Source organism: Lottia gigantea (genome assembly GCF_000327385.1).
Source record: "Lottia gigantea unplaced genomic scaffold LOTGIsca_6, whole genome shotgun sequence".
Classification (NCBI taxonomy): Eukaryota; Metazoa; Mollusca; class Gastropoda; family Lottiidae; genus Lottia; species Lottia gigantea.
Genome location: NW_008710049.1, coordinates 3410523 through 3432247, shown reverse-complemented (window position 1 = coordinate 3432247; position 21725 = coordinate 3410523). Strand labels below are relative to the sequence as shown.

The 21725-nt window shown below is 31.8% G+C and overlaps 2 protein-coding genes across 2 annotated transcripts; both read left to right on the top strand.

Annotated features, from left to right (window-relative positions):
- Nucleotides 1–14809: 14809 nt before the first annotated feature.
- Nucleotides 14810–18610, top strand: LOTGIDRAFT_106937 (hypothetical protein; the record flags this gene model as incomplete). Its single annotated transcript, XM_009063950.1, has 8 exons — nt 14810–14893; nt 16377–16472; nt 16718–16822; nt 17047–17216; nt 17494–17577; nt 17820–17966; nt 18170–18266; nt 18443–18610. Coding segments are annotated over 8 exons (951 nt in total), but the record flags the coding sequence as incomplete, so codon positions are not given.
- A 1422-nt stretch (nt 18611–20032) lies between these two features.
- Nucleotides 20033–20689, top strand: LOTGIDRAFT_59617 (hypothetical protein; the record flags this gene model as incomplete). Its single annotated transcript, XM_009063715.1, has 3 exons — nt 20033–20075; nt 20289–20389; nt 20528–20689. Coding segments are annotated over 3 exons (306 nt in total), but the record flags the coding sequence as incomplete, so codon positions are not given.
- Between the last annotated feature and the right edge of the window lie 1036 nt (nt 20690–21725).

Here is a 21725-nt window from a genome sequence, read left to right as displayed (position 1 = left end):
GTAGCCTTCCTTACCTTTAATTTCTGACTTTTCTTACTAGCAACGGACTACTTAGAGTAAAAATTGCGCACCTTGTTAGAAAAGGTATTAAGTGGATTTATTGTGGTAAAATATTTCAAACGTTACAATATATTATCATACCTTGCGATCTGTCTATTTATGTTCTTTACATTATTTGCTAATGTTTAAAGTCACACTCTGAGTCTTTATTTGTCAGGTTGTGGTCTACCAGTGTAGACTATTGAGAATATTATTAGAGTTTATTTCTCAAGGTTCAAATAGCTGATTTTTCGTGGCCTTTTGAGAAAATAGGTCCAATGACCCCTTCCCTCTAGCCTAATCGCTTCACTGTCTAAAGCTGAGTACAATAAGGTCAAAACTAACTGACTTATTTTTTACAACCAGAACGACTGAGGTATATAGGTTTTAAAAAAAACAGTCTATAAATATAATGAATAGGAAGGTTGATTTTCGGGTCCAGAACCACGTCATACCTGTATAGTTCTCCATCTGACAGGTGGAAGGTGGTTGGAAATATATGTTGAAAAGTATAGACTGTCGAAATGTTTCTTGACCTAGGGTGGTTCTAAATTTTGGCACCTAATCGCCTATATAGCAGAAGACAATGCAAAATGCTACTACTGACTGATCCAATAATTTACACTTTGATGCCCATAATACCCAGTCGCAGAGGGATGTGTGGCATTAATTAAATTTATCAGTCCACGAGAAGCTGATAATCGTTAATGATATTAATAAGGGCAGTAAATAGGACATAACAAAATTATGAAATTGTTAAGAAGATTATATACGTTTTTAAAAGTGTAAGTATATATGTATATGGTGAAGAAAGCTATTCGTATGATATACTACTAGAGCCTTTATATACTGTCTTATATATACCTGTAGAGTCAGTATTGTTTACAATATACCAATATTGACATTCATATACTTTCTTTTCATATATCACACTTATATACTGCCTTATTTGGGCATGTGTTATACTGATTATACTAGACAATAGACCAGGTAGTTTAACACACACATTGACTGATTTTTATTATGAATCATCACAAGGAGAGTATAGAGTAAATGTAAGATCAAGGCCTATAACTAACAGAAATTAGGCTATATATACAGAGCAGAGCTATGAAATTGGATGGTAAACTAGAATACACACTACCTTCTTTTGATATTCAAAGAGAATCAGGGGATAAATACAATTTATAATTTATGAGGGATATAATATACCTTAACGAATAACAAATGATAAGTAGGCTTCATGTATGTATTAACCGAATGTTCAGTATTCCCAGTGTCAGCCATGGCAAGAGTTTACAGAACATCAGAAAATTTGAAATCACATCGAATTTACACATATTACAAATTTAGTTTTTAAATTTTATTTATCTTATATATACTTTCATAAACTTATAGTGCTTCAATGCCTTTTTTCAACCAGATACAATGTATTTGCAAACATGTTTATATATCTTGCCCATTATATTTCTGGGATACTTGATATTTTGAATCAGAATAGGGTAAGGTAACGGACTTAAATTGGTTAAATAAATTATGATAGCTTATTTGTCACTGGACATTATTTGATGTATGTGTTAAATACGAGATGATCGTGGACAAATTAGAAAAACAAAAAACATGAATGAGAAATGTAAGGAATGTCATACAAGTTTACCCTTTTAATTTATTTATAAATTTATTTCCTTGGTTTTGTTACAAACGTCGTAGTAAACAAAGAGATTATTATTGTGTAACTCACATAAAAAACTTTTCGACATTTAATGTATACATGTATAAGAGGAAAGCAAGATATATATCAAAATGACTGTACCTAAAGAAGAGCCATAGACTTAAGTGGGTTTTTTGTAAACATAATATGCTCTCCTGCATTCTGAGACCCCTCTGTAAATCAATTTAATGCCTGTGCAGTTAATGCTATTTACTCATTTGCCGGTTGCCTAGATAAATAATAATTGTATAGATTGTTACATTTTTTTCTGGGGTGGGGCCTTAGCATCTGGCGGCCTGTGGCTTTGGTTCAACCAATCCCTATGGTAGTTCAGTCACTGTAAAGAGCATTAAATATCTGCGACTCGCTTAAATACTCGGCTGATGACAGTATTGAACTCGATTGTTATCAATCGATCTGATTAAAAATGACCATTTATGTAAAATTTCAATGCCTTCTATTGTAAACAATATGGGACACAGAGGAAAACGCCCCATCTTAGTATTTTCTCACGATTCTGGAATCTGTGCCAAGCTTTCCAGATAATTTTAGAACTTGTCTATTATGATATATAGTTCATGTGGTTATATTTACGCAAGAATGAAGTCTAACAGAGAGGATCGTGACTGGGTGATAAGACGAGAAAACATGCAATATTTTACACGTGTTCTACACCAGGTGGTACATTAAGTGTAAAGTCTGAACCAGGTAACAGGTAATACATGTGCTGTCTTGATATCTATTTCTCAATGAATTTCGTTCGACGTAGATTTTAGAGATCACAATGAAATTTTTGTCAAAATTCAATATAGAAATGAAAATTGTCCACTCAAAGGAGCTTTTTAAGAGGCCACGGTTATATGTATTGTGGATGCATGCTACATCATTATAAATGTAATACGTTACATTACATCCCCTATACATTGTCTTCTACAATATCATGCCATCATGTATGGCGCTGTATTTGAATGGTTCAAAATGGGATCCAGATCTGATTGTATAAATTCTTAAATCGGACCATTTCTTAAGTAGCGCCATAATCATGGGGGAAATGGGGAAAGATAGCAATGGAATCTTGGGAGCATTTGGAAAGAGTATCAGATCCTAGGCAGTGTAAATCAAACAGACAATCTTATCATTTGGGAACGGACGCTTCAAAACTTCCAAATCAATGTATACCTTAGTGGTTCCATCCCTCTTCCTTCGACGAACCAGCATCCATAGGTTCCAAATTCCGAAAATATGGGTATCATCATGGGGCACTGGGCAATACGGACTGAAAATCCCAGCAAAGCCTTATTGAAGGATGAACATTGGATAGTGATATCAAATGGATTTGAAATTGCTTGAATGAGGTAGGGTCTAACGGTGGATCGATACTAATATGAATGATGAAAAGATGTCACAACTAAAATCTAAGTTTGAATTAAAGGTTAGAGCAACCTGGATAATATTTTTGTGTTGTTTCAAACCCGTTTTCCAACATTACAAGTCTTTCTTAAAGTTTATAGAGTGACACAATCTACTCTACAGACCAAACTCTTTCATTTCACATCATTCTACTGACTATGCCCTTTCATCTTTGATTCAAGAGCAATAATCGATGAATCGAACAAATTTGACCCTAGTTACAGGCTCTTTCCTACAGGACTAAACATCATAATTATCGTTTGGAGCTTGTAGTAGGGTGAGGGTTTTTCGGACTGCACTCCCACTGCCTCAATCAGCTTTTTGACCTTGAAACTACGTATGGTTCTTACACACACCAACATAGTTCACAACCATTGCGAATCACATTCCCGACTTAATAAGTCGATTTTTTTAAAAAAAAAAACAAGTTATTCCAACAAAGCCATTAAGTCGAGGTAGTGTTGGCTGTGAACAACTGGTCTTTTTAACTTTCAAACGTGAATAATTCTGGACGGTGATGAACACCATTACTGATTGGCATGGCTTAAAAAAAAATCTCGTTTCTGAGACAGGGTATGACTGATAAAAAAGATGGCGCTACCCTCCCTTTAAAGTGATTATATATGGGAATATATTTTAATATTCAAATCACAAAGTTGACTCCCACCATTTATGTTGACTTTTATCTTATCTTTCTTACGTCATTTTTATTCTGTTCTTTATCTTTATTATCTATAGGTATTTATTGATCGGTATATCATGAGTTACATTTTCACGCAGTTCTCATGAGTAAAGGTTAGTATAATATTGAGTGTGAAAGGTTAAAGGTTATGTTATAAACTTCAAAACTCCTTTAGTGCCAATTCCCCTGACAGGGCGTTATTTTTTTGTCCAACAAAGATGTAGGTAGGTCATAAACAGTTGAGTAGGTGACGTCGGACTGGAATGTTTCTAATGTGACGTCACATAAGCTGACGTCATTTTACATTTTCATCTTATGTGACGTCATATGTCACAATGGCCTATATTGACATGATGAGACTTAAATTTTAATTGTCATGACGTCAAGTCACTGATATATTTATATATACATGATGAAAGATGCTACCATTGTACTTAAGCTAATTTGACATTGGTTAGGACATAATAAACCATGAACATTTGATAATAGTTAACAAAAGGTGGTCAATATAATATATATATACATATTACAATAAAAGTCGCCCCAGGTTCGGATATATCGATACAGCTTTATCTCGAGGTTATGTAACAATTTAGTATTACGTTATCAAATGCCTGCAAGAAATCGATGGTTTGAGTGACAGAAATCAAACTGATTGACACCTGTAGATTCTTTCAATGTTTCGATGATTTATGGGTCAAATATTTCAGATATTGTATTGGTATATTTGAAGAATAAGTTATTTTTTTTCTTATTGCCTCCGGCCATGCTATCATTAACCTTACTATTGATAGATTAGTAGCCGTAGAAAAAAAAGAGAAAATACTTCATCCATTAATTAAGAATACTTTTTGACACTGTAAAATTTTACTAGAGTTCCAACTAATATAAGCAATTTTGCAAAAACATAACCTAAAAAAACATGATGTTGTTACTCAGTGTTTCACGCAATGCAATCTTTGGACAATTGATGTATTGAGTACAGGGAATATATTTTATCTCTGTTGCCTGAAATGTAATGGTTCAAATCGATACTGTCGGTGTTCCCGATACACATAAAATTTTAGAAAAATTCTATACAATCCCTTAATAAACTTAATCCCTTAACTATTTTAGAAGTTGCATTTTTGATTAACTTTCCTGTCATTGTCATCCAAGATGTTCCATTCTCTCATGATTCCTTGAAGAACTACGGTTCTATCATTTATCATTATAGGCTACAACACGGTGCTTACCTGAACAGAAACTAAATTTGATAAGGTCTTACTTCCAATTTGTCAAATATTTCATGCACCTGAGTAATGGCAGAAATCCTGCAAAGGCATGCCGTTGATTTAAATTATGGTGTCCACATATTCAGCTTTCCAAATTGGAAATCTTGTTATGTTTGGAATTTTATGTTGTAACATTGCGGTTAGGCAATGTTACGAAAGCACAGGCACAGGCATGTAGGCGTAACCTCTGGTGATAGAGCAATGTTTGTGAAGTTAGTTTAAAAGAATGATATAGAATATTTGAAATGCAAATTCGTTATCTTCCGAATCTGAAATATATAAGAAGAATACTGGTTCCAACAGGAACATTAATAACCATGGAAATCATAATAAACATTTTTACTGGTGAAACTGAGGAATTGTCCTATATTAAATGAATGCGTATTTCATATAAAATAAATATATATAATTTATTAAGTGAAAATAGTATACATGTTTGATATTTCTGCGAGGAAACTCTTCAATGGTAAGTTTTATCATAAATAAAAAATATAAATTAAAGGAAATGTACTAAACCTATGGAAGGTGGATGGGGGGTAATCTACCACGGACTAAGATATCATTTAGATTTTTATTACGGGTATAGGCGATAACTAAATCATTTGTAAAGATTGTTGGAAATTTTTCCTGCAATTCTTGGTAAAGACGGATAATTATTCGGGGAACTTGACCAGCTGTATTGTTGTATTGAATAACAAAAGGTATAATTTGGAAATCAACTTGGATGTTCATTCCTAAAGGATGCATGGTTTGTAATTTGTTTATCCAATAATTTTCGCGAATGAGTCGAATTTTCTTTGTATCAATGCCAGGTTGTTCGTATATCTGTTCAATGGGAATAATTTTAAGGTCTGTTAATTGGTGATCAGGTTGATTGAAGTGTTTTGAAACGGTTTTATTAATTTTTTTTAAGTTGATGTCAGACTTATGATGATTGAAACGGAGCCTTAACGAATTTGTTGTCTCCCCAACGTATTGTTCGTCACATTTTGTGCAAGAAATGAGATAAATAATATTTTTGCTATTGCAGTTGAGTTTTTCGTTTACTTGAAATATGGAATCTGTGCGTCTTTTTTGGAAAGAATTTGTTGGTAAAATGAAGGGACAGGTTTGACAGCAAGGGCTGTTACAAGGATAAACTGAAGAATTTGGTATTGGCAAAAGAATCGTTTGGTTTATGCTTCATGCCTTCTCAAATTTTCTTGGGGACGAAGGACCTAGGACTAAAAGCAGAGTCTATGTCCTACGGTCAAGCACTTTCCACTTTTTCTTACTCAAATGAAAAAGTAATAGCGCATAAACAATTGTCAGCAAATATTACAATTTCTACAAATATTAGAAATAGAGCAAATAGTGGATAAAATTATAGCGCCTGGAAAAAATTCCTAAAATAGTTTATATTGGTGCGCCATCCGTCAAATGAGTCACTTCGGTCGACCAATTGAAAAATCACTCCACCCAAAATTTTGCATCAAAATCTATGTTTGATGTTTGAGTTTCTAAGAAATATTGTGTTCAAGGTTGTTTTGTAAAAAATATATAAAGAAAATCTGCTTTAATTCATTAATTTAAATTTCCAAGCGAGAGCCATTTACTATTTTTACTATATACCGGAAGCAGGTGCGTGATTCACAACGAGGCAATGTTGTATAGAGGGGTCTGTGAATTGAGCAAATGACGTTTGGTCCCTCCCTGTGGCGGCCATTTTGTAGACCGGTTCACAACTAAAAGAAAGTCGTGTGATAACTAAACTTCGGTGAGTTCTTATTTTGACTGTATGTTGCTCAAATTAATGCTAATGGGGTGATTTTTTTTTAATATTTGAAAATAATATTTAAATATGGAGATAACAATGCTGTTATGATGAAAATTATCTAAATCTAGTGTTATTTTGTTGAAAATTCGGCAAGATCATTGGCCGTCGGACTCGCCCAATTTCTACTCGCATGTTGAAAGGTCTGTTTAGTCGACCAAGTTTGGAGACAGTGTCTTCTAAGTAATTATTCGTCTGCAAATACTTCCGTTTAAGTCAATTTAGTTGCTCTGAAGGGGTTTATGTAAATAGATTTAAGAAGTCGGGAATAGAAATTTAAAGCTGTCAACCGAGAAGTCAAATTGAAATTTGACAAGGTGAGGACATTACATTCGGATTGGTTCTCGTAATATTATTTGCTTTTAAAAGTTTTCTAGAACCTAATAGAACATGAGTCATTATGTGTTTTGGCGGAATCAATGTATGAATAATGCTTTTAGTGGGTTGAATGTATATGATTGTGTTTTATTTCTGAATGAACTCTGAACAAACCACAAGTCTGGTGAAATAGTCACAGTAAGGCTAGAAACCAGTTGAGCTGATAATTCACTGACTGGGTAAAAAGGTAGACAAATTGATTGGCTCAGTAGAAAACAGGTAAAACAGTTAAATGAAAAGACTTGTAGGTTGATAATTAAAGGATTAAGGGGCGTGGTTGCCTTTTCAAGTTTACAACTTCATTAAATGGTGACAAGTTGACAAATGACATGCAGTCATCATCTGCTTTTTTCCTGGATTGAAAATCAAGGAAAAAAAGATCATCAAGGTGTATAGGCTGTTTGATAAACACTACCTATACCTATCTATCTACTTGTTCTTAGCAATAATAGGTCACTATCATCCTTTTATTATGGTAACTTTATAGTCCCTTCCCTTTTATTTTTACATGTTATAACTTGTTACATTTTCTCTTACAGAAGTTTGGCGAAGGTTGTTTGATATTCAACCTCTTGGATTTAATTCTTTTACCTTATTCTTCAAGTCGGCTATAAATAAAACATCAAGATGCCGAAGTCGGTGAGTATATTTATGAAATATTTTCTTGCAGATGGCTTTTTTAAGATATTTTTTTCAAATTAAACTACTCTTGATTGTGATGAATGAACAAATAAAACTGATTACCTGACTTAGTCAACAATTCCAGTGTTGTAATATTGAGTTATGTTTTAAGCAAGTCTAAAACATAAGCTGACCAGATAATCCTTATGAATTGGTAAGGGTGTAATTTTTGCAGTAAGGAAGTGAAATAGGATTTAATGTGTTGTAACTTAATTTCTAATTGGATTAATAAATTGTTATTCTAAAGGATCAAACAGCAATTGGATTAATTATAAAACCCATTCATAGTCGATTAAGCCTGTGAAGTTTTTCCAGTGTAGTTTATCAATGGAGTATTGAAGTATATGATATGAAAAGATTGTGTAATTACCCTTGCTAATTCTCTCACCTTTCTTTTATATTATTTCACCTGTTTGGACTAACTTTAGTGATAAAAAACTTTTACTTGCATCTTTATTAAAGACAAGAAACAAGGTGTCTCTTAGTTAACTGCTTAATAGTAGTATTTGAAAACAGGGAAACTATAAAACAAAATTTCATTTTTAAGTTTTTGTGACCTTTTGACAAATTAATTTTTTAGCTACAAAGTCAAGGATTTTAATCTTGAAGTGTTTTATCTGATTTTAGACATGATTATTTTGTATGGTAAGGTAGCACACATGATTTATGTGTGGATTTAACTTCCTTTTTAGCTCAAGACAGCTGAACTTCATTCTTTCTCATCTTTAGCTTATAAAACCAATGACTTACAAAAGTCAGTAATATTATTCCTTAAAATAAAAATATCTGGACCCTATACCGTAATAAGTTGAAAACCAGCCTATTTGTGTTCAAGCTCAACGATCCTAGTAATGAATAGGCCATGAAGATAAGATTTTACAATTGATTTTGATATAAAAACTGTACCAATATTGACCTTGTCTATCTTATACCCTCTTTTCAATATGACTGCTACTTTCAATTTATATTGTCAGAATAGCTGATGAGGCAGTTTGTTTGAGTTGAATAAATTTCCCCTGGATTTTGTTGATAATTATGACCTGTTTGATCATGGGATATATTGTGTGCTGAAGGTTTATTATGTAGTCCAAACTTTTCAGTATTATGTGGGGCAAAATATCAAACTTTTTGCACAAATTAAAAACAAATCATTGTGTTTTCTTCAGAGACAATTGTCAAGTGTTTGATAGGAATATGTGTTTGAAATAAGGTCACTAGGTACAAACTTGTAAAGTATTTCAACACCTGACGGCTATACTATAGAAAGTTTTTATTAGTACAAAATGATGGACATCAGATCTGACAATCTATATACTTCTGTTAATAATGTTTTAATCTGTCATCCTCAATTTTTCACTGACATGAAGGATATTGTAATTAGGTGGCATTGTTATTGTCAGGAACTTCACTAATGCAAAAGACTGTCAATAGTTGAAACATTTCCTGCTTGAACAAAATCTGAATTATAAAGAAAAAAAATCTTGGATATTCTCTTGATGTAAGCTTATTATTTTCCCTTGTCCATGGACCGAGATGCTATATTGCAAGCTAAGCATTATATTGCATTTCAATTTGGTTCACTGAATCATGATAACAGTTTGCATACAAGTTAGGCAGGTAAATAGATACTATCTTAATAACCATCAAACCATGACAATCTGGAGGTCAGTGACTACATTATGATCTGATGACTGGCAACAAACATGTTTCTCTATAAATATCTTAGTCATAAAAAAGATGGTTTTACATTATTAATCTGATTCATATCTAAGATATATATTGACCTTTTGCTAAATCAGCCCAAAAATTATCTTTTGACGGACTTATTTATCTGCAATCTTTTATCTTCACAATCATCCTACTTTCCCTTACTAAATATATATTTTGCAATAAGATTGTATATTTGGCATTTGTTAACACAACTGAAATTATAAACTTTGCTTGTTAGAGAGAGTTAGATATGTAACAAGATAAGAATTTTGCATATTGTGTGAAATTTACTAGGAGTTTAAGAAGCACATTCATCATCCTTGATATTTAACATTAAATTACAGAATACCTGTATACATGTTTTTGTGTACTCACTGGAAATTGTTTGAAATGTTTAATCAGAAAAAGATACAAGCCATATCCTTGATAATTTACAACATTTAATTACACACTGTACTTAAGGTAGCATACCAAAGTGCCATTCATACACTCTTGAAGTAGAGCTCGTGCAGTATGAGATTGTTAATTACAACTGGGTTGTTTGTGTGGTCTGTTAATTTGATGATGGTATCACTGATTTTTATGTAGAAAAACAAAGAACCTCTTAGAATTTGGTTTTTCTTTTGCATGAAAAGTGATATAACAGTTAGCGGAAGCTTTCACCTGCTTCAAGAGAAGGTTGGCATTAATGCTGTGAAAATTACCACTATAATTTCTAAGTTTTACATTTTCTATATGCAAGGGAACTGGTATCTATACTTACTTATATGGATGTAGGTACAAAATTAAATATAACATCAATATTAAAGAAACACTTTCATTAACCTACATGTATCGCCCATAAAAATATTTTGAATAATCAAGTCATGCATTATGAATCAGTCTGAGAAGAATTTAGTTTCACCTTATGCAGAAAGTTCGTCATAAATCTAATTTCCACCTTCTAGCTAGACTAGCCAAACTTGATTAGAATTGTAATGTGTTTAATTTGAGAGTTACATGATAAGTATTTCTAGTTTTAATGAGGAAATAGATTGACAGAGTATCTCCTATGATTTAATTAGCGTTTTCTTGTCAATGTGAACTGAGAAACTTGACTCCAATGAATTTTGTGTATGTTGCTCAGTTATGTATGTTGTACTGTCTGGCCTGATTAAGTGGTCGAAACAAGTTGTGGGTGTAATGAAGATTTCATGATTCATAATAATAAACTCATGATAAAAAGGAGATATAAATTCAGGCTTGAGGCCTTGAAAAAAGTTTACTGATTAAGTCTGTGATGTTAAATGTGGTTGCCCTTTTAATTTTCGAGGCTATTTTTAATGGAAATTCATAAATTCTATCTTTTTATTGCTATGTGATGTCTGCTTAGGCATTAAAAAGAAGTAAGCTTAATCTGATAAATACCCATGTTGCAAGGTGATAAATATGAATATTGCTATCCACTTCACTTAACCCTCTTAGTTCCTAACTTTTATTAGGTCACTTGGGATTGCAATTATTGATTGGATTCTGATACATTCCTGTAGGTAACCTAGATATTGTAATAATAACAGATAGAATCTTGTATCATTGATGTATTGAAACCAGTCACGATTTCTTCCTCTTACTCATAGTTCTGATTTTACTCTATAGTAGAAACTATAAATAGTATTTCTTTGCTGAAGTCAGAATGGAAACGCTACCCAGCTCAATATCTTGGAAATATTGCATTATTTATGTTAGTAGTTATGATAAAGTTTTCAATGTAGATAAAGTACTTATGTTTCACAGTATCCATTGTTTTGTTTAAATATGTATATATAGCAATAAGAAATAGCAAAAGCAAGTCTTATGGCTGAAATCTGATGGCAGAGCCTGAAGATGAATAATTGAAACGGAGGATACTGGTACCAATAATTGCACAGAATGCATGCTGTGAGCAAGAAACACATTGCCATTTGAAAAATTAATGGAGGGAATTTTAAATTTCCAGGTCACAAAAAGCTATTACATGAATATAATATTAAATAGACTAGGTTATACCAGTACTTACATTTGGTCAACATCTGTGACGAATAAGTTTGATATTGAAGATGGGAATCGTGATTCTTATGAGTCATATAAATAGGCCATTTATTTCCCAACATATACAATAATTGACTCAAATCTCAATTGTATTTCATGTTTTATGATGCAACATTTTGAGATAAATTTGAAATGCCAAGCAGGGTGGTTCTGAATTGTTCATTTACCATTCACATCATACATCCAATCTTTAACCATCAAGCAGGATACTACAAACATGATCTCCAATCAGTTACAATGAAAGCATTTTGAACAACTTCTCTTCTCTAGTTTCTTTTCCAAATGACTTGACAGCATCAAATATTTTCTTTATGTTCAAAGCATTAGGTGGTGGATTAATCAAATCTTGAACCAGATCATGTCTTTGATATGACTGGTCAGAAAAATGTATCAATAGGACAGTGTGGCTTGAATTTGAGTATAAGCTTATGGGAACTGAGACAAACAATATTTTATATAATTATTACTTTTAACACATGTTTCATAAACGGTACATCAAAGCAGCTGGATGTTTCTCATATCAATCATAGAATGGTCTATATATAGTAGTTTTTTTTTCTTCACCAGATGTCTGTTAAGTGCCCTTTCATCTGCACACAGGTCATCATACTCGTATGCTTTCTATTGATTAGTAAACAAAATATTGTACAAACTGATTGGTATCATTTAATTAATTTCTCACCTGTTACTAACTGAAAATCAATAAATATTTTATCACTAACTCTCTATTTGAGCTTCAGTTTATATATACAATTAATGTCTCTGTTTTCACAATTGGAGCAATGCATGCTCATACTAAGGAACATCACATATGCTCTTGTTTGGTTTTTGAACGCTTTCTAAACTTAGTTTGTATTTTATATTCAAATAAATGGAAATCTGCAATGGTCAGGAGACAAAAGGGCCAAGAGGCATCAATGATCAAAATGTAGCCATTCTATTACCTTTGTGGGTGAGAATTGAGAATGAGTTAAAAGTATTCAGAATCTGTGAAGGCAATTGAATACTTTCTGCCGTGAAAAAAGGCTATTTATGAATTTTTTTGACATGGTATGGAGGAAAAGAATATTTCAACAGTTAGATGTTGAAATTAGGTTGTCTTGTGTATAATCGTAGGTAGTATTGCATCACTGCATTCATGTTTTATTTCCTTTTTCCACACCACAGTATTTGTATAATAATAGGGTTTGATTGTGTGGGTCTTTGAAGATTTCTTCAACTTGGCATATACATGTATAAATATAGGTCTGAACTTGGTTGACAAGTTTTAAGCTAGACATTGACATTAATGTATATAAAGTGCAAGATTGCAATACAAAAGCCGTTTAAACAGGAAAGTGTTGTATGATTAATAGATCAAATAGGAAGTGATACTCTGTTATAATTTGCTTTATTACTCAATATTTCTATACATTAGGGTGGTTCCTTTTCTAATTATAGTAACAATCTGACACTTATTTTTAGTATCAGGTAACAGTGTTATTTTTAGAAATAATCTTTGATAAGATTTTGGGATTGTGTATTTTGGGTGGTTGAGGAATTGTTGCCTTCCCTACGTGATAAAATATCAACATATATTTTGATTTGACATTTTTGGTTGAAATTTTTAACTGTTAATTGATTTACTTTCATAAAATCTACTAATTTGTTCAGAAATCAAAAATTTCATCCAACCACCAAATAATAAATATGGCATCTGAATTGAAATTAACCCCTGACACAGAAAAACATCTAACATTCTAATAAGGCAATAATTTGTTCTGACTAATTATTCCATTATTTTATTTCAAATGTTATCTGAGAATATCAGTATGGTAAAAAAAATGAAAATGTCAAGTAATTAATTGAATGAATAATGTCATTTTAATCCTGTATTCTAGGTAATTCTAAACAGTTTAAAGGATATAATATGTCTTAATTAATTTGCTTCAGTGACCCTACATTGTTGACATAAAATTTTTCAAAATTGAATTTTCTTTGATGAGGTCAGAAGTAGGGTTCAAAAAAGTCATCAGACCACTTAAAGAGTGTGGGAGTGAAAATATAAAGACCTTTCATGATTATTCACTAGTGAACATAGGTGTATAAGAAGCATTTCAATATCTTTGGAATTAATCAGCAAAGATATGTTTTAGGCTTTTACATAGTATCAAATTCAAATACTTTGTTGAATTGTTGGCATCAAAGTGACAAAAAAAAATCCCCAAATTTTGTTTAAACAAAGGAATAGAATTCATCATCAAAATAGTTCAGAAATAGAATTCAAGGAAAAAAACTAATGAATAATCATCAACATCAATTGTAGCCTAAATACTGCATTAAAAATACAGAATGCATTAATGAACAATATGATACACTTGATAAATACAATAATTGGCAATTTAATTAGTAGAAATATGCTATACATTATTAAGTTTTATTCCACTGCCTTTTACTTAGTAGTTTAATGTTAATAGCCCAACCTTCGAACACAGCTTGACTTCAAATTATCATAGTACAATTTAAGATATAATACTACTATATAGAGGTTATATTCTGCATCACTGAACACTAAATATTCAGGAGTGTATTGACTTACATTCACTTTATTCAGCTCTGAATTAATAGTCCTATTTTTGGCTTTAAAAAGAAATTTGACCTAAATTTGTCCTCTGGGTGCATCTGATAAAGTGTGAAGGATGGTAAATTTGGTCCAAAATGACCTTGTTTTAAGAGACTATAGGTCAAATTTTCAACACTTGCTTCCTAAACTTATCAAGTAATTGATTTGTTCATTCATTATAGTCATTGATGCTTTATATTTGTTGCATAGGCTTCTAACCTCACTATTATATTGTATTGACATTGTAATGTATTTTTACAGGATTAGCAATTACAACTATGCTTCATTAAGACTTAAATAACTAGGTTCTTATGCAGAAGTCAAAAAGAAGTCTCTTATACAAATTTAAGTCCACAAATCCTCAATTAACGTTTCACATATATTGTTACGTCATTCTTTCCCATAATCCCAGATTTTAAAATGATATATTTGTTTTTTTCAGCTCAATGTTCGGGTGACCACTATGGATGCTGAGCTGGAGTTTGCCATCCAGCCCAGCACCACTGGCAAGCAGTTATTTGATCAGGTAAGAATTCGTTGCAATTAATATCAGAAATGGTTGTATCCGAGGGACATGAAACAAATCAGTTATCAAAGTAATGATAATGCCTGTAGTGTGTGTCGCTGTTATCTATACATCTTACATGACTCTGCTTGAAAGAGATCACAAAACAATAAAATTGATTGATTATTTGTCTACTTAAATTAGTTGACATAAGCTGCAAAATCTGTCTGAAGTAGATGCCTAGCAATAGTGGTATTGTTTAGATAGAAGCATATATCTTTTGTAATGAAGGAATCTACTCCTATATGTGCCAGCTTCATGAAAACAGGAATGATGACCAAATCTGGTTCCCAATTTGATATTGAACTGAATTTTTGGGTTTTCCATGTGGGTAAATCCTTGTTTCATGGATAACTTTTTTTCAATTAGAAAAAATTAGTTTAGATTTTTATATATATAAATATTTCAAAATATACTTCATAAATTGGCATACACTACCACTTTATATGTCAGTTTATGGAAAGAAAAGTGCTATGACATAATCATCAAAAATATTTGTGAGAAATAAAGCTAGTTAGATTGTGTCATGAAATTATTAGGTTATCAATGAATCACAATTAAAAAGGCTGATATTGACTAAGAATGATCGATTGTTTGGAACTGCTCCTAGATTATTAAGAGATATTATCTTGGAGAAGAAAGTTATTCTAGTCACAGGCAACTTTTGTGATTGCTATAACAAAACATGCATTATATTATTGGTAAAATATGGCTGCATATTCTCGAAATGATCTTAGCGCTAGGAGGTGCTACAGTCTTAACTTCTTACATCGTTTCTAGGATATCCTAGTACTAGTACGAGACCTTTGCTCAAAATTTGGTAGGACTAAACTTGCACATGGAGTGAAGAAAACTTGGTCCAGAGTTGGTCCAGAGCATGACTCAAACTAGATTAAAGTTCTCTTACAGTAGTGAGTTAAGGCCTTGTGTGATTAAGAACCTAATGCTTTAATTCACTGCAAAGCAAGAAAGATATTTTGCCTTTTGTTTGACAAACTCTTCTACCAATTGTGCAATATGAAACATTTTGTCAAGCAGAATTTCTTTTCTTGGCTACATGGCAATTTACACTTACGCAGTAAAAGTTATTAACTTGTAACCCAATTACTTCAAACAAAAAGCCTTTGTAGTATTCAGAATAATGAAGTCTTGATAATGAAATTATATGATATATTTCTTAGAAAGAGGTAAAGGGAGACTTACTATGGAACTTCTGAAAGCATTGCAATTTTCTGATAAAGAATATTAAATCTACTTATTGAGTTAAGTCGACATTCAAGAAAAAAAAGACAATTGGAAAGTATTGTTTTAGTACAGCAACACTAAACTTTCTCCTATGGAGGGGAAAGCCTAATAAAAATGGCCATCAAATTTTAAAAACTTAGATATTCGAAAACTATAAAATGGATCCAATTCAATTTTCATATTTTCTTTTTAATTTCAGGTGGTTAAGACAATAGGCCTTCGGGAAATTTGGTTCTTTGGTCTTCAATATGTTGATTGTAAAGGCTACACAACATGGTTAAAGTTGAATAAAAAGGTAAGATATTTATCAACTCTTAAATTTGTCCAAACCTACAAAAACATTTACTATTAGTTTGTAAGGACAGTAGCAGGTGAACCTAGTTTAGAGTACAGTTTTAAATATGCAACAAAGTTTCTAAATTGCATTGTATTTAGTGGAATTTCGAAGGATAAGTTTACTCTATTATTAATGGCAGCTGCCTTCTTATTGACAGTACATCATTTAATATACCCCAAATATTCAATATATTTGTGTTTTAGGTGAACAACCAAGATGTTAAGAAAGAAACACCATTACAGTTTCGATTTAGAGCCAAATTTTTCCCCGAGGATGTTTCAGAAGAACTTATTCAAGAAATCACGCAAGTAAGTGAGATAATGTGATTAGCCAAGTCTGATTATTGATTATTTTATCTGTAATATTAGAACAGTGTATTATGATCAGATTGCAAACTTGAACCTTGACTATCATTTAGCATGCCAGTAAGCAGAGAATGCACAACAGAATTATTTGGATGTCCAAAAAATCTCATATTATTTGGTCTTGATTCAATGAAATTACATTAAAATGTTCTTTTATTTGGTTACAGAGGATGTTTTTCCTTCAAGTGAAAGAGAGTTTATTAAATGACGATATCTACTGTCCCCCTGAAACTGCCGTATTACTCGGCTCCTACGCCTGTCAGGCTAAATATGGAGATTATAATCCTGATTCACAACCCTCTGGATTTTTATCCAATGATAGAATTCTTCCACAAAGGTGAGAAAGGACTCTTATTTCAATCCACGGTCATACTGATATATGTTTATCTCTAAGATGGATATTGTTTTTTCCAAAACCCACTTGCATTTCAATCATTTGAATAAGTGGAAGATCAGTTTTCGGAAAGGTCAATTTAAGTCTTTTTGAAAAAAAAATACTGTTTTTGTAATAAAAAAAATGTAATGGGGGTGTTTGAATGGAAACATTTATGAGATTCAAATAAAAACAAATTGAAAATGTTATAAATATTTCTGTTTTCTTCTGTTTCTTTTAGAGTGTATGAACAACATAAATTATCTAAAGAACAATGGGAAGAGAGGATAAAAACATGGTATGCAGAACATAAAGGAATGTTAAAGTGAGTTCTTTTACTAGCTTTAATCACATTGCCAAAAAAAGGCTACCCTGAAATAAGGATTCAATGGGTTACCTTACCCAAATAATGACAATAAACCTTAACCCGACCGTCTTGCATGAGTAAATGTATGATGGAAATACTTACAGATATTACTTCTTTTAGGGTTTGGCTTCTTCTAGCTCATAGTTATGTGGTTAGCACTGAAAACTGCCATCTAAATAAGTATGTCTTTCTATTTGTAGAGAAGATGCTATGATGGAATATTTAAAGATAGCTCAAGATTTAGAGATGTATGGTGTGAATTATTTTGATATTAAAAATAAACGTGGTACAGAATTAAAACTTGGTGTTGATGCTCTTGGATTAAATGTATATGAAAAGGATGATAAGTAAGTATTGACTTATTAAAATAATGGAAACTTTTGCTAAATTGTGACAGACATTAAATTTCTAAGGGGAAGGGTTTAAATTTTCCGAGAGAAACAAATATCTTTAACCTTAAAATTATCGCAAAACTGAATTTCCACCCACTAGGATAATTATATCCCAAAATGAATCATGTAAGTTGAAATGAAATCCATATTTATTTCAGATTAACGCCTAAAATTGGTTTCCCATGGAGTGAAATCAGAAATATATCTTTTAATGATAAAAAATTTGTAATTAAACCAATAGACAAGAAGGCACCTGTAAGTATTATAAAGAATACAGTTTTTAGATTTAATAAAAATGAATGGGAAAACTTGTGAATTGCCAACTGTTGAACTATTAAAAGTAAAATGATGTTTTGACCCAGCAATGGATAAGTAAATTCATACTCAAGCTGATTCACTCAATTTTGATTAATTTTAATTTCATTTTTCAGGACTTTGTATTTTATGCTCCTCGCCTTCGTATCAATAAACGTATTTTAGCGCTATGTATGGGTAACCATGAATTATACATGAGAAGACGTAAACCTGATACTATTGAAGTACAACAAATGAAGGCTCAAGCTAAGGAAGAAAAACTTAGCAGACAGCAAGAAAGGTAAGTTTATGAGGTTTTTAAGATAGATTTCTTACTGTGATCCGTCTTCATTAGACCAATAAGGTGCAAAAGAGTAGAAAGTAAAACTCTATCCTTTTTATTATTCTTTATTTTTTACTGTGATAGAATGCTGACTTCAAAATCTATGCAGTGACACGTCTGTGCATTCTAATTTAAGTCTTGTTCACATGTATGTTGCCTCTTTTGTGAAGTCTGCGATATTTGTGTGCTAAAATAAGTATTTCAATTGTTTAAATTTTCAGACAACAAAGAGAAGCATTAATTCGAGAACGTCAGGAAAATGAGCGTCAACGACGTGAATTAGAGGAACAACTTCGTTTGTTACAGGTACAACAATCTAAAGAAAAAGAAGGTAAGTTGATTTTTATGGCACAATGATTAGATAATGATAAAAAATTTACTGTTAGAATTTTGCAGTGGCAAAGTTTAAGTTTATACTTGTATCATTTTAATACACAGAATTTTGATATATTTTTTAATGAAGTATGGTGTCTGATATGTTAAGAAACAATGCAACATAAGTCCTGAATTCAAAATCAAATAATGTATGTCATATTCTTAATAATAATTGGATTCAAATTTTTCTCAGACCTATTGATAGTAGCTAACCAGAAGCAGGGTTACCACCATCCTTTGTAATAAACTGTAATGTAAATTGACGTTGTCTATAAATCTAGATCAGGAAGAAAGAACTAGAAAAAATGCTGAAGAATTGGAAAGAATTCGTAGATTGGTTGAAGAACAACAGAATGAAGCTGAGAATTTACGAAGACAATTGGCTGATGCTCACAACATGGAACAAGAAGAACGTGAAAAGCTTGTAAGTATCCTATAGTATACTTCATAGCTTTCATCTATCAGCTTACTTCTATTATCTTACTTCAAGATGCTTACCCTATATGTGTCCTACCAACTTCACTATTCAGAAAGTAACATAATATGAGGATTTGATATCTTATTGCCTGGCATAATTCATTGTCTGGGCTTCATTAACTTTTGCTAACCATAAAGTTATTAAACCTGTAGCAAAGTAAGCGTATTTACTAGCTGGTTATTTCAAAAGTAATTTCTGGATAATTTCAGAGCATTCTAATATTATGGAATGTTTAACTTCAAAACTAAAGCATTATTATTTTGTATTTGTTTGTAGAGATTGGAACTTGAAGCTGCTCAATCTAAACTCGATGAAACCTCTGGTGAATTGATGTCCAAGCAACAAGAAACTATGACTCTACAAGAACGTCTTGAACAGGAAAGAATCGCTCGTGAAGAACGAGACCAAGAGTTGGCTGAAGCTCAAAGATTGAGAGAAGAACAAGCTGAACGTGAACGTGAATTAGCAGATCAGTTAAACCGTCAATCAATTCAACAATCACAAGCACAATCTCTACAACTTCATCTTCAAGACAATGATCATGATGAAAATGATGAAGCAGGGTCACAATACGGTTAGTACTTGTCATAAAAACCCTCAATCTAGTTATCCACAATCAAGCTTTTTCCTTTGACTTGACTATGGAATGAAAGAATAATTATTTGAATTTGAATGTTATTGCATTAGTTTACATTATCTATGTCAGTGATATGCTTTTGCTGTTATAACAAATTAGTTCAAAGAATAGAAAAGAATAACTTAATCCAAAAAAAATATTGTTTTTTAGGAGCTGAGCTCGAGGTGCATGAAAATGAAGTTCTTCCACGACCTGAAGAGGAAAGAATTACTGAAGCTGAGAAAAATAAACGTTTACAAAAACAATTAGAGGTAAATCATTGAATTTCTACTTGAAATTATTCTTCTCAAACAAATTTGAATTCATTTAGTTATTTGATCTTGACAATGGTGGATCAAAAAGTTGTGTCATGAATGATGCCCCTTAATTATACGAATTTGTCTTTTCAGGAATTAAAAGCTGATTTAGCTGATGCCAAGGAACCTGAAAAAATGACTAAAAATGATGAACTTCACCAAGAGAATGTACGACAGGGTCGAGACAAATATAAAACTCTTAAAGACATTCGTAAAGGCAACACAAAGAGACGTGTAGATGAATTCGAATCTATGTGAGGAGAGTTTTGGACTTTAATAGATTTATAAAATATATATAGATATATATATACCTACATCATTTTATATTTAACCCTAGGTAAACCTCTTATCAATAACAAAATAAAGGGGTTAAACCACCTGCGTGATTATCTGTGGGGTTAATAAGGGCTTGGATTAATGAAATTACAGTCAATTACATGATTGCAATTCTGTTTCCATCTTTGAAATATATTAATTGTTTATACAGAACTTAGTAAAATTTGTATTGCCTACATGGTAGCAACTTTATCAAAGTTTTATCAAAGTTCATCATTTGCTTCCAAATTTTCCTTTGAAAACAGAATTGTTGATGCATATTGGCTGTTAATTTTCAGAAATCTAATATTTAAGGATTTTGTACACATTGATTGCCATTATGCTATGTATCTCTAATGCCTTGTACAGTTTATTATTATTCAAATTAAAGGAATCAAAAAATGCCTTATAACAATTTCCGTACCAGAGCAAACGCTTGAACCTTCAAGATACCTCAAAATCATAGATGTTAGAACTGTTAGGTTTGGGATAGAAATAAACATCAAATGAGTTTGATCAATATCAAGTCAGAGTGAAGCAATGAACATCATGAAACAGACTAAATTATAGGGAAGACATATTATTGTTATTTATATGCAACTGAAAGGCAACTGCCGAGAGCATTGTGAAATGATTTTGAGGTGTCTGTAATTTTGACAGTAAATATTATTTACTATCCAAGTTTTTCCACTTTTATATAAGAATTCTATTGTGTTATTGTGAAATATTTTGATACATTTTGTTTTTCTAAAGTCAAAAGGGTTTTTCCGTTTGCTCCGAGTTGTCATTTTGTAGTCTTTATTTACCACATAGACTCTTTTATTCAGACCAAATCTATCTTCTACAATCATTCCAAATTTAGCATTTAAATTAGATGATATATTCTTCATATTAGATTATAGATTATATTTAAATTTCACGGTGGGTGGGATCCAGTGTAGGGAATTTGAAACTTGATTGATCCAGTCTACTAAAC